Source organism: Ambystoma mexicanum, chromosome 1p (assembly GCF_040938575.1).
Source record: "Ambystoma mexicanum isolate Mex_15411 chromosome 1p, UKY_AmexF1_1, whole genome shotgun sequence".
Lineage (NCBI taxonomy): Eukaryota > Metazoa > Chordata > Amphibia > Caudata > Ambystomatidae > Ambystoma > Ambystoma mexicanum.
In genome coordinates this window covers 774,186,213-774,200,166 of record NC_090921.1, presented here as the reverse complement: position 1 = coordinate 774,200,166, position 13,954 = coordinate 774,186,213, and the positions used below count along the sequence as shown (strand labels likewise).

Genomic DNA, 13,954 nt, shown 5'->3' with positions numbered 1-13,954 from the left:
AGGGAACACCATTCTGGTTCACTCCCCTTGGGCGTGCCTTGGCAAGGCATGCTAGTGCAGCGCCCTCCACTTGAGGCCTGCCTTAGAAAGAAATGCGTACATTGTAAAGGAACGCAATTTCGGCTCCTTCCACCTAAGGCTTACCTTATAAAGAAACGTCAGTCCAGCTCCCTCCACTGGAGGCATGCTTTGGACAAGAAGGGAACAGCATTCTGGTTCACTCCCCTTTGGCGTGACTTGGCAAGCAATGCTAGTCGTGCTCCCTCCACTCGAGGCGTGCCTTGCAAAGGATTCCTCAGATTCAGATTCCTTCAACTTGAGGCGTGCCTTGGCAAGCAATGGTAGTCCAGCTCCCTCCACATAAGGCATCCTTTAGAAAGAAATGCCAGTCCTGCTCCCTCTACTCGAGGGGTGTGTTGAACAAGACAGGAACACTATTCCAGTTCCCTCCACTCACGGCGTGTCTTTCAAAATGTGTCAACGCCACCTTGGCCCCCTCTCTTCAGGGCTAAGGGGCTAAGTGTCATGAAAATGTTACCTGGACCCCATCTATATGGCAGCAGTGTCTTGTAGAACTCGTTCCACCCTGCCATTTTTTTTCTTTTATTTTTACTAAAGTAATGGTCATGTTTTGTGTGACTGAAATGTCTTCTGTTGAAATTACCTGGAGATGATTGGTGTGTGAGTGAGTTAAAGCTACATTGTACATGCAGATGTGATTTCTGTGAATGCACTGTGCCATCACTGCAGAAATGATTAGCATGTTAGTGGATGTGTATTTAGTGTGTGTGTGTGGTTGCAGATATGAATGGTTTCAACATGACTGGCGAATGATGGTATACTTTCTATGGGCGTACTTGAAGTTGGTGTGAAAGACAGCCTGGAGGCCAGGTTCCCATGTGAGGAGATGTCCACTAGCTGAGAGTGTGCAGATACGGTTGGTGCCACATGACATTTGAATGCAGACAAAGTTGATGTGCATGTACGTGAAGTTAACATAACAAGTTGGTGTGACAGATATCGCCTGGAGACAAGTTTGCAATCTGAGCGGCTGTCCACTTGCTATAAGTGTGCACATACGGTTGCTGTGGAGCAAGTGATTTGGTAGAGGTGTGACTGCTGAAATGGATGCCTACTGACTGCAGACACGAAAGGTGTATGAATGGCCAGTAAAACGGTTGGTGCCTTGACGCAGCTTTACTGCTCACAGGAACTTTGTTCCTTGTGCTGAATCCAACCCTGCGTGTTCAGTTGCACTGTGAACTTTATGTATGAGGAGAGTGAGCAAAGGTGCCCGTGAATGGGCTTGAAGAGGAAAACCAGGGTGGCAGTGGGTAGTACACAGTGATTCTTGTATTCCCAGAGCACTTGGCATACAGATTTACCCATTTTTACCCAGGTGAGGACCACCCACGCATACAAGAGGTCTGGCTTTCATTGGGACATAAGTGGAAACCTGGGAAGTTAGGACAAGTGTTGTTGGCGGCATGCTTGGGTGGTTTCCCAGTGGCAAATGACTGAAAATTGTTATTTTGCAAAATTTCGGACTTTGCCAGGGCTTGTGGGTAATAAAATCTAGGGCGATTGGTGCAAGTCAGACCTCTGGATTCACATGGGCGTCTTCTTTTCAGAAAGGCATGGTGTTCCCTGGTTTCCTTTGTGGGTGCAACACCCCAGGCCCAAATCTGTAGATTGTCCACAAGAGCAAAATCCTGCAAAATCTGCTCTCTCGAAAAACTTGGGGTTACCAGTGGTTTAGCCTTTGCCCTTTGCGTCAAGGTATGTGTAACCACACATGTGAGGTACTGTTTTCGTCGGGACACCTGTGGAATGCGGGAAGGTAGGACATGTGTTTTTGGCCACATGTTTCTGTGGTTTGGAGGTGGGAAATGTCTGAAAATTGTTTTTTCTTCCCCTAAATTTCGTACTTTGCCAGGGCTTGTGGGTAATAAATTTTAAGGCGATTCGCGCAAGTCAGACCTCTGCTCATTCCCACAGGTGTCTTCTTTTCAGAAATGCATGGGGTTGCCTGTTTTCCTTGGTGGCTGCGACACCTCCAAGCCCAAATCTGTGTGTTGTCCACAAAGCCAAATCCAGTCTTCCCCAGGGCATTTGATGTACCAGTGGTTTGGCCTTCTCTCTTTGCGGCCAGGTAGGTGCACACCCACATGTGAGGTACCGTTTTCATAGGGACAGCTGTGGGAATTTGGGAAGTTAGGACATTTGTTGTTTTCTCTTGGTTTTCAAAACGTTTTCATACATTTGCTACACAACACTTTAATTTCCTAAATGTGACCTACAGCTAGTTGCTGCTTTAGGCACTGTATGCTTTTGTAACCTGCACAAGTCACCTACCTTTCAGAAGGTCTGCCTGTGCTCTTTCAAAAAATGTATGCTTGCCATTCCTCACCACATTTGTTTTCCTCATTTACACATGCTAAGTACGACTGTTTTGGCCACCAGCATAGAAATCCTGTGTACCATGGCTCTGTTTTTGACTTGTAGTATTGCTTGTTTTGTGAAACATTACGAAACATTTGTGATTTCCTAACTGGAAGAGTTGGGGGAATGTAGCAGGGCATTGATTTTCTCAATATTCACAGAATCCATTACCTTACAGGTCCAACCCATGTCCAGCACATACCTTTTTTATCTGTCATTTTTCCAATTTGTCCCCACACTATGGGAATTTTCCCTACATAGTTGTTGCCTGGCCTGCGTAAATCACCCCTTCCTAAACTTCGAATTTTGTCTACTTTTCAAAAATGTATGCCTTTGTCTTCCCATTCAGCTTTCCAACCCTCCTCTTCCATTCTGTCCACGCATGTCCTATTGGAAAAAAAGGGGAAAATCGCCTACCTCTCCCAAAACTGATGGTAACCTTATAAAAATATGTTTTCTTGGTTCCACTCAACCTGTTCTTGAATGCCTGTAAAATTGTGAATTCAGCACAGCAAACCATTTGTTCTTAACTATTACAAGGAAAAAAACACAGGTTTCTTTTTACATCATTTTATTGCCATGTTCTGAAAAAACACATTTTGCTCCCTTTTTGGTTATTTTCGCTCACCCCTTATTCAGCAAACTAGGATTCCTTGATGGCATTATGACCGCCTTCCTTCGGGAAGAAAAAAGGCCAAATTTGGCTGAGATATCACATGTAACAAAAAAGTTAAAGAATTGAATGGCGACATACCGAAATCACCAAAAAAGGGCTTGGGAGAACCATTGGCAGTTAAAGGGTTAAAGTACACAGACCAAAGCATAGACCTGGTTCAGAACACTAACAATATTTCTAGGTAAGTCGGACCTCATACACATTTAGTATACGCCACACCTATTGATGGGGAGTAAAAGCCATAACTTACTTTTAGATTGCTTTGTGTAATACAAGGGTGGGAGTCCCCGTCAATTATGCAGTGATACTCCACAAAGAAATCACAATCAACCAACCCTGTTAACACAATACTTTTCTGAATAGTGGAACACTCATTCAAGGAACAGTATGTACCTATGACTACATTTATGGTAACACACAGTTATACTAGGTGAGTAAAGCCTTTCTGTGTAATATACAATTACAGTTGCTCTTCAGATCAGTGGAACACAGTCTAAGATGAGCAAAAACTCTTAACTCTAATTTAGGATACACTAGGCAGACCAAGGTCAGCTACAGCTAAAAAACACTTTTCAAGAATGGCATACAGCTGTTCTGGGCAGGTAAAACCTAATGTTGTAATATACTATTACAGTTGCTTTTCAGATTAGTGGAACACAGACTGAGGTAAGCAATAACTAACTTATTTTAGGATGGTACATATCTAATTCAAGGTAAGTAAAACCTATATACTTTTAAAAGGAGCTATCAGCAACTTAAAGGTATGTAGACTGTTTTAGCATCTGCATAAAACAGACCAGGGAAAGCAAAACCCAATGTAACACTTTATGAATTACTCAATGTTATTCTAGGTAGGTAAAACCTAAGGCGGACTGATTCTAAACAGGCTATAGAGCAAGTTAGGGGAAGCAAGACCCAGTTGGGGCATTTGCACACCTTTTCTCTGAAAGAAATAGTTAGTGAAGCCAACAGTATTTCCTTTAGTAAAGAGGCACAACCAATTCACAGGTGAGTAAATTAACCTTATATATACTTTTCAGAATGGCACAACATACATTAAGGTAAGTAAGAACTTTAACTATTCACTCTCAGAGTTAGTTACCAACTAATTATTTTATAAGTACTTTTCAATACTTGTTATACTTTTCAAAACAGAATCCTTTACTTATCCAGTCGTTCCATATTCTATTGCATGAGTTCACTCAGATGCAGAAGAGGGACCCTAGTGGTCTAGGTGCCAGCTGTAGGCAGGGTGAGATAGGGTTATGTTGCTGGCAGAAATCAGAGGTCCTGTGGAAGACTGTTCAATTAAGTAAGTAGTTCACGTTAAAGTTAGAGTCCAGGGACTTCTGAGAAGACACCCTAGGAGGATTCCAGCAGTGGGCCTGGGTGAACTGGATGAGAGGACTCCCAATCAGAGGAAACACCCCCAAAAGCTTTACATAAATCACACAGCTTTAAGGTAAGTAAATACCTGAGCTAACAGTACCTCCACACAGAAGAAAAGTTGCAGCAGGAAGACTTCAGGATCTGCAGCCAAAAACCTGGTCGATGGATTCCTTTGTCATGAAGACGGAAGACAGGATTTTGGAAGGGATTTTGAAGGCGGGATCTACTGAGAAGGCTCCAGGCAAGAGTTTCTTTTGCGGCTTGATGCAGCTCTGTGGTTTTGGCACTCTTTTCAGGCGCCAAAAGAAGACGGACTTTAGCCGATTCTCGTTGTGTGCAAGGTCCAGCACTCGGATGGGGGACTTTCCAATCGTGTACCTGGAGTTTTAGCAGGATGCCACCAAAGTTTCAGCTTGATTCGAAATTCAGAAGACCGTGCACCGCACAATTAACCGAGGTCCCAGGGTATTGCAGCTCCGCAAGGTCGCAGCACGGCGTGGGATGGCTCAAAATGCAGGCCTTGAGTCTAGTGGATCTTGCCAGGCTCTGGGTTAGGGTCGTCCATTTCGGGATACCCAGGTCAATTGGAAGGAAGGGTTTACAGCAGGCTCCAGTTACACAGCAGGCTCATCTTGCTAGAAACCGCTACGGTCTTCGTTTCTTCATCTTCCTCTTTGGTTTTGTTTCCAGTGGTGGAATTGTCAGCAGCTTCTAGGTTCTAAGTTTTTATCAGGAACTACAGCACAACCTCTGCTTTCTCTACCCACATTTTACAGAAAGGCGCGGTCTGGCTGGCCAATCAGGACAGCCAGCCCGCCGTTGGGAGTTGTTCCCTTTCAGGCAAGGTGGAAGACAAAGGACTGCAGAGTTTTGGACACCTCCCTCGCTTCCTGCCTTTCCAGACATTCTGGAGCCTGGGCGGGGTATCTAAAGGATTCCCGCTGAAGACAAAACAGCCACTGAGGTCGTTCCCGCCTAGAATGGCAGGGGAAGACCAAAGAAACAGCAAGCACACAAATGGCAAAAGAAGGAGCCCACCATTTTAGAAAAATTGTGGCCCTTCTGTGCATTAGCAAGGCTGAATTAACAGCCTGCGAGTAATAAAGACTAAAGGTCATAGAGGTAAAACCACTGGCACCAGCTATTCATGTAAAACTCACAATTGTAACAAAATGTTACCAGGTGAGTAAGAAAGGGGATACATTGTATCCCCCCAGCACTCCAGCTCACTATATAAAATGTAAAGGGAGATGAAAATCCCTATTTTCTACTTGGGAACTGTAGTTCACCCAAGTACATGAAATAGAAATGAACAGGGGAGCCCATAAGGGCAACCCAGCCGAAGCCCAAAAGTTGCAGGAAACTATAACTTCAATCATACACTATGGAGAAACATAGAAAGGTCACCCATAAAAAGAGTAAAAGACAGAGGGGAAAAGATTTCCCTTCACCTAGGGACAAGTTAACAGTTACCTAGTCAAAGCAAATAGTTCTGGGTTTGACAAAGGTCAGAAGATTTATCATTGATATGAAAATCTTACCTAACAGCTAGTACCCTGCGTGGTACATGAAAGGAAGATTGCAATAAATAACTCACTTGCCACTTACATGGAGTTCGTCATCGCTGGCCTGGCAAACTTTGCCTTCCAGCTCGTAACTCAAGACAACACATTCCCTGGGAAAGAGATTTCCATGTCCTAGGCACATATTCAAAGTAACCAAAAAGCCATTATATACTAAGTATTCCAACTGCACTTCACTGTAAGGTGAGTTGTGCAATTGCAACAACTCAATAATTCATGAAGAGAGACAGTCTTTCAGTACTTAGAGTCATAGGACTAGCCAGTTATCCATAAGAATAAGCAGAATAGGCAAGGGAAGTAAAGCAGACGACTTTACTTACCTTAAAAAAGTCAGGAAAGGGTTCATAACAAGCAATAAGAATGGAGGTGTCATAGAAATCTATGGAGGGAAAGGAGTAAAAAGAAAATCTTTCCTAACAATCGAACACAACTAACATTTTACAACCGTTTTTCTTAGTTTTGCTCCAACACAGATTACAAGAACAAATTACTTACGTCTCGGTAATGTTCTTTCTGATGAACCTTCCTTCCACGGATTCCTCATCTTATCTCCCAGCACAGCAGCTCCTCAGAAACCTTTCAGCTGCTACAGGGTGCAGCGAGACACTGCCAAACGCCTCTACCACCCTGCAGCAGACAGGATGTCGGTTGTGCGGCGCCCCGTGACCTCAATTCCACCCTTTTCCTCTAGAACTTCGATGCTTAGGGACCACAGAACCAAGGTGTACTAGCTATCCACCAGGAGAGCCAGGTAGGGAGGGCGACGAGGAATTCACGGGAGGGAAATCCATAAGAAAGAACATTATCAAGGGCAATAAATGTGTTCTAATGGATTCCTTCCGCCTACAGATTCCTCATCTGTGATAGACTCCTAAAAAAAGTACGCAGAACTGGAGGATGGAGGAAAGAAAAGACATCTCCCAGAGCAGAAAACTCTGGAGGACGGACCTACCAAAACGGGTATCCAGGATTGAAGGGGACTCCAAGCATTAATGCTTAGAAAACATATGCAGAAACGCTCATGATGCTGCCTGGTAGATGTCCAGGACAGAGACTGCCCACTGCAGTGCAGGGCAGAGGTGGCGGCCACTCCTCTGGTAGAATGAGCTCCGAGACCCTCAGGCAAATCCTTAACAGCCAGATCATAGCATTCGGATATGCAGAGAATGATCCACCTTGATGGGACTTGTTTGGTTACAGCCCTGCCAGCATGTGCCCCAGTGTCAGTACAGTCCTAGTGGAGTCTAGTCAAATAAAAAGGGCCCCAGTGTCATCAATCTTGTGTGGCCTCTCTCATCGGAGGGACGTAGTATTGGAGGGCCCGTACCGGGTCCTGCCGATGCATCCGTTCCTCTGCCTTGGAAGGCTGAGGGCAAAAAAAAAAAAACACAGAAAGATGGATCCTTTGAGAGAGATGAAAAGCTGAGACAACCTTTGTAAGAAAGGAGGGTACCACTCAATGTCACCATCTCTTTGGAGAAAACCAAAGGGAGGTTTAACGGATAACGTCTGGAGCTCACTCACCCATGTCGCGGAAGTAATGGCGACCAGGAAAATTACCTTAAGGGTGAGCAACTGAATAGAACAGGTATGGTGGCGCTCAAATGGAGCTCCCATGTGGAATGTCAAAACCAAATTCTAATCCAACGCCAGAACCACACTCTGGCACAGAGGTGGTTACACAAACCCTGAGAGAACTGCATAACAGTGGGGATTGTGAAGAACACTCCCTGTTACAGGGTTTGTTTAAAAACAAAATAGCACAGAGGAATCCCTTAACAGTGCAAATATGCAGGCCCGCTTGGGCCAAGGACAGGAACAATCCCAAACAGGTGATAACTGACAAGATAAAGGGTCCAAATGCCTCTCTCAACACCAATTTGAAAATGTAGCCCACCTGCAGGCATAAATACTCTGCTTCGGGTCTCTGAGCAGATATGGGAACATCAAGGACGTTGGCGAACAAGTCCCACTCATCGCATCTCAGCCTCTCATTAGCCAAGCATGAAGGTTCAGGCCGGTCAAGCTCAGGTGGATGAGTCAGCCATCTGGTTAAGCAAGTTGACCCTCCTCAGGAAGCACCGAGGAGGGCAGATGGACAGGTCCAACAACTCCAGGTACCATGTCCTTCAAGCCCAGTCTGGAGCAATCAGATTCAACCTCCTGAGAACTAGCGGAATGATGGGGATCGGTGGGAATGCATAGTGGAGATTGAATGTTCATTTGGCCATCAGTGCATCTGACGGATTCCATGGCGAGGAAACTCCTTGGAGCATAACAACTTGCACTTCCTGTACATACTGAAAGCGATGCGATCTACTTGGCGAGTTCTCCAGAATTTACAACATCTCCTCCAGAACATCCTGGCAGAGCCCCCACTCATGGGAGGCCTAGGTTTGTCTGCTCAAGGCATCCACTATGACATTCTCTCTTACGGCAAGATAGGCAGCCATCAGAGACAATGTTTTCCAGAGCCCAGAACTAGTGAGGCATTGCTTCTCTGCATAGCTGCTAGGATCCTACACCACCTCACCTGTTGAGGTAGTGCATGGCCACTGTGTTGTGCATCATGATCAGCACGGCCTTGCCCTTCAGAGAGGGGAGGAAAGCGACCAGGGCCAGCCCGATTGCTCCCAACTCCAGTAAGCTCATACGTTCCTGAGACTCTGAGGGAGACCAGTCAGTCTGTCAGTTCCCACAGGTGAGCACCCCAGCCTGTCAGAGATGCATCAGTAACCAATCGTTGTTAGGGGAGTTTTCCTCCTCCTCCAGGTAGTAAGACTTTAGTAAGCTATTCCAGTGGTTTGCAGAATCCCCCCTCGCCAACTCCTTAGTATCAGTCTGTACTAGCTCAGGACCTTGGTAGCGTGGCAGAGCAGTCAGGCTTATCTTAAGAGTAAGATGTGAGCTGTAGGCAAGTACCCTGAATCTTTGCTAGACAGGCACAACAAACAAGCACTTACACTTATATTTATATAAAACATATCTATTTATTATATTTACACTAGAATCCTTTAAATACTTCAGACATTTACGGTGGAATACTAGATAATACACTTCAAAGGGCACTTTAACTTTTGTGTTTGTTCGCGGTTACATTTGTAACCAGGTTAGAAAGGGGAAAAGACAAGGTTATCTTATTAACAGTAATTGCGCACTCATGTAGCTTTCAACAAGTCACACGGTAATGTATTCACTCTGTAAACACATATAGGAAAGTCACTTAAAGGGAGGAAAATAAGTGGGCAGTACAACATGAGCTTAGTTCAAGGTTATAGGAGACGGTTTCTTTGACTGGCAAGTCTTAAGTCCAAAAACGCGAACCTAGCTTAAGGCAGTTCGGAGAGGGCTTGAAGTCTTGACAAACAGCGAACAATGAGTTCCTGTGGATTTCTTCCAGTGTGAAGCAGCAAGTTAGCAATGAACAAACGAGACCTAAAAACGGACTTGAGAATGGGACACAAGCAGCAGCTTGGGTTAGAGGTAAGAGGGGGTTGCCTTGGACACCTCTACGTGCACTCCAATGCTCTGGAGCGACGTCCTGCAATCAGGTAAGCAAAACCCCTTTCCCCACAGTACCTTTGGTTTGAAGAAAGTGTTGGTGTTGGCTCCTCCGCAATGTGGCAGCTCTGGACCAGACCTCTAGATTCCTTGGTCTGGTGATGGAAGGCAGGACAATGGACGGTGTCTCTCAGCAGCAGTCTCGAGGGAGGACCCGTAGCACGACTTTCACCAACTTCTTGGTTCACTCTGTGGTTTTGGCGCCTTTTCAGCAGCACCAACACAGGACACGGATCGCCCGAGCAATCGTCTTTGCTTCCTGCAGTCCCACACTCGTCAGGAGGGCTGGGCGACTTGGATCGGATCTCTGGAGTGTCCTTAAGGTTTCAGAAAAGATTTGGACGGATTAGGCCTTTCCACGACATAGCACTCAAAATGGGTAGCAGGTCTCCTGGTATTGGGGTTCCGCAGCTCTAGAAGCTCCTAGGACCTTTGGCTTGTTTCAAAGTTCGTTTTGGGACTGGTTGTTCCCACCAGCCAAAGGGAAGGAGTCGTCCTCTTCAGAGCTCCACTGTCACTTAGAAAACGGGGTCAGGACAGCAGTGGCCGCTTCATGTCTTGCAAAGAGCCTGCAAGCGTCTCTGGTCGTCTTGTTCTTCGGTTACCTCGGTTTCCTGTGGTCGACCTGCTTTACACTCCAGAAGCCTCACCTTTTATACAGTTCCAGCACACACTCCTCTGCAATCTCTCTTAGCATTTTACAAAAAAGGGGCGTTTGGCTGTCCAATCACGACAGACAGGCCGTCGATGGGAGCTGGACCTATTCAGGCACTCTGGCAGACAAAGGGCAGCGGGGTGGAAGACTCCTCCCCACTTCCTACCTGCCCAGAGACACTGGAGCCTAGGCGGGGATACCTACTGTTACCCGCCAAAGGCAAAAACACACACACACACACAAACACCTCCCCCTCCCAGAATGGTATAAGAAGAGCTAACAAAGAACAACCATGCTAGTAATGGCGAAAAAAGAAGTCAGTCCCCAAGTTGGTACTTGGGTGCCTCTATTGTGCACTACTGAGGCTTCGCCGGAGCCTCCCACCAGAGAGACCATGCCACCTTGGCCACTGAGCGATAGAAAGCAGCTTTAGGGTGCTTATAAGAATTTGCTTACATGATGTTGCATCCCTCTGGGAAATTCCTGATGAGGGTTTCATGCTAACTGATTATGATCCTCTTCATTGTCCAATATGGATGTAATCAACCAAAAATAATGCTGTCTTGACCCTGGGATGTATCTCGAATACTTCAGTAAGGAAGGCATGGCATCAAAGTAAGACAGACACAAGTGATCATAGTTCAAGGGTGTTTATTAAACTGTAAAGTGGGTGAGAAAAACGCCTAATCTAAATCTAAGATGGGAGCAAGCTACGACCATCAAATAACAATAGTACAGTCCTAGTGGAGTCTATTCGAATAAAAAGGGCCTATACTAAAACACCTATTGCCAATCCTTACTGCTTTGCTACAAAAGAGTGTGGGATAATATTCACAAGAAAAGAAAGAGGTGTTCACAAAATAATAAGTCAGTAAGTTATGCCCGGGGTCTCCCTTACCCACATTTTTAGCACGAGACAAGGCAGGACTATCTAGCACAGCACACTTCTGCGCTTCTACAGCACAAGCTTACAGTTCCCTTTCTCAGTATCAGGGCCTTCTCTGCCCAAGTCTCTTCTCATGCAAAGTCTCTTGCTTCAGCAGGCCTGATACACCAAAACAACAAAACCAAAGTTGCTTCTGTTAACCTTTACGTCGGTGATTATCCTTCACCCTGGGATCCCCTAGGTTCTTCTGACTCACTGGTTGTGCTGAACTCGTTTACGGTTCCTTTGCCGCTGGAGTCAAGGATGGTACCACAATGGCAACCACGTCTCCCCACCCTGGCTATCAGTGAGGGATGGTGCAATGTACCACTGACATCCGTCACACCATTTGCCAGCTGCGATTCCCGGTCTTATGTTGTTTTCAGAGGTTTCGCAGGTCTGGGTTGAAAAGGGCAACTCCCTCCTCGACGTCCTTTCAGGTGTCGCCGCCTTTCTCCTGTTTGAACTGCCGTCCTGGAATGGCTGCTTCCTCGTGCATTCAGCCTTGCTCGGAGTGTGCTCTTGTGCTCCACCTTTTATCCCTATGGGGAAGGGAAAGGGTAGTCGTGTGTCTAGTTGTCAGTAATTGCCTAACCCATGTGTTGGGACATGTCAGGTAAACGGCTCGGGTATGAGTCCATTGTCGTTCACGCTCCGAGAAAGTGTTTGTGTTGGGGAGGGGGGAATAGTTTCTACGTATACTACTAGGCAGGATGGGAAAAGGTGTCGCAAGGAAGGGGATACTGCGTCTCAACCTTCAGTGTCCCACTTCCACTCCCAGAGAACCCCCCATCCAGGTGATCCTCCCACACTGGTCTACCCCAGGAACTTGATCCAATAGCGAGGGCCGTGTCCTGGCCATCTGGATGACAGATCCCCGGGGACTAGCGGGTGAGACACCTTCAGGTATCTCACACTCCGTCAAAGCTTTCATCGACAATGATGGCCGAAACCTAAATTCAACATTTTATTTTTTCATTCATTTGAAGGTTCAATACAGTATACCGAAAGAAGAGTCATCAACCCTTATAAGCGTCGATGAGTTGAGCGGATACACTCTGCGACTGACCCAAGCTCTTTGGCATACCGGTATCCGATTTCAAGGGAACCCTTCCAGACCTAGAGGGCACAGTGGAACCTGTCTCAAACTTAAACGTCTGAGCCATAAGCAGCCAGCTCTCTGGCTTTGGGAAAAACCTCCAATATCTGCAGTCAGAGTTGCTCACAATGCTGAGCTGAGGAGGAGTTAGTGGGAAACCTTAACTTTTGCCCTTCAGGTGAGAAGGCAGATGCATTGTCCTTTGTGATGTGACATCTTTTCTTCTTCTTTGAGGATGACCAGGAGGAAGATGGGATTCACTCCTCGAATGAGACCATGTTCTATGATTTTTGTGCCTTTTCCTGCACTCTCAGGAGATTGGTCTCAGTCCACAGCCTGCTCTGTGGCATCAGAACTCCTACCTTGTGAAGACTTCCGTTTGGAATAGGTACTGCCCTAGGACTTTGAAGCAGATTGGCCTAACACCAATGTTCTTTTTCTCTCAGGGCTTTCGGCATAATCTATTGGCATGATCCATACACCCAGACTTCATGCTCTGCTCCCAAATATAACTAAATAATTCTGTGGTCAGCTGCTGGCATCTTAAAGTTGTACTCAGCACAACATTTGAAGCCTGAGGTATTTTGGAATGGACATGATTAAGTTAAAGCGATTTATTCTCTATTTTTTTTTTTTAATTAAAATGCATTTGGTTTACATCTTAAACCTTACATTTATCGTTTACATTCAATCTACACATTTATTCTCTAATAGAAAACACTGGAGATAGCGTACCGTGAAGCATGTTAAGCAAGCAGAAGAAAAAAAAGAACAAGCACACCGGGCACAGGGTGAGTTATATATGAGATAACCGAAGGCACATCAGGAGTTGAGGAGCAGGTGCATCAAGGATCATTGAAAACTTGGGTCGTACTAAACCCCATGCTATGGTAAAAGTTTGTTTTTTCCATGCACAAGCAACAAGCAGTTTGACTGTTCACAACAACGGAAGCAGGTTCTCTGGGTGGTTAACAGGTGGGGGAAAAGGGTCATAGTTCAGTTAATGCTTACTTTTCCCTCCTCAGCTGCAGCAACAAACACGATAGTGCTTCAGGATGTTCTAAGGAAAAAGAAAAAAAAACAGGAAATGAAACACCTCAGACTAAAGAGTACTTGTGGTGAACACACACAACAGTGCGACAGACAACCCTGTTTGAAAAACTGAATGGGCTACAGGTAACAAAGGAATAGCTACTCTGTATTTCTTATTTCAACACCCCACTTCTGTTACAATAATACAGATACATGCTTCATCCCTAGACCCTCACTCCCTCCCTCCCCAACTGTGTCCTATACAATGAGATCATGTTGCGACATGTCAGACATGCTACTAAAATACCTGGTCTGCTTCTCTCAAAAAGCCCAGTGCTATGAGAGACCCTTTCCCCTCCACTCTGAAATCCGATAGTACAGGACACCCATTTAATTTCCTTGAGAATCCATTCTGTACTGCGAGACCATATCAACCTCCCATTACCAGCTTGAAAATAAATACTCAAAGTTTGTCTCACTCCACCAAGGCACAAGGTTCTAGGTAGCCATACTCTGATCTAAACCCCTCATATTATAACCCGGTTCTTATCAAATCCATATTTGTGTTCTAATGTACCCATTTTCAATCCTT

General features: G+C 45.5%; 1 protein-coding gene across 2 annotated transcripts in view; it reads right to left on the bottom strand.

Moving 5' to 3' along the window:
- Positions 1 to 13,954, bottom strand: part of INTS3 (integrator complex subunit 3) — a 1,800,341-nt gene that overhangs the window by 471,975 nt on the left and 1,314,412 nt on the right. For both annotated transcript variants that reach the window (XM_069651244.1, XM_069651252.1), the window contains exon 25: positions 13,342 to 13,390. In XM_069651244.1, coding sequence (XP_069507345.1) covers positions 13,342 to 13,390 — 49 coding nt within the window. The remainder of the gene's footprint in view (positions 1 to 13,341; positions 13,391 to 13,954) is intronic.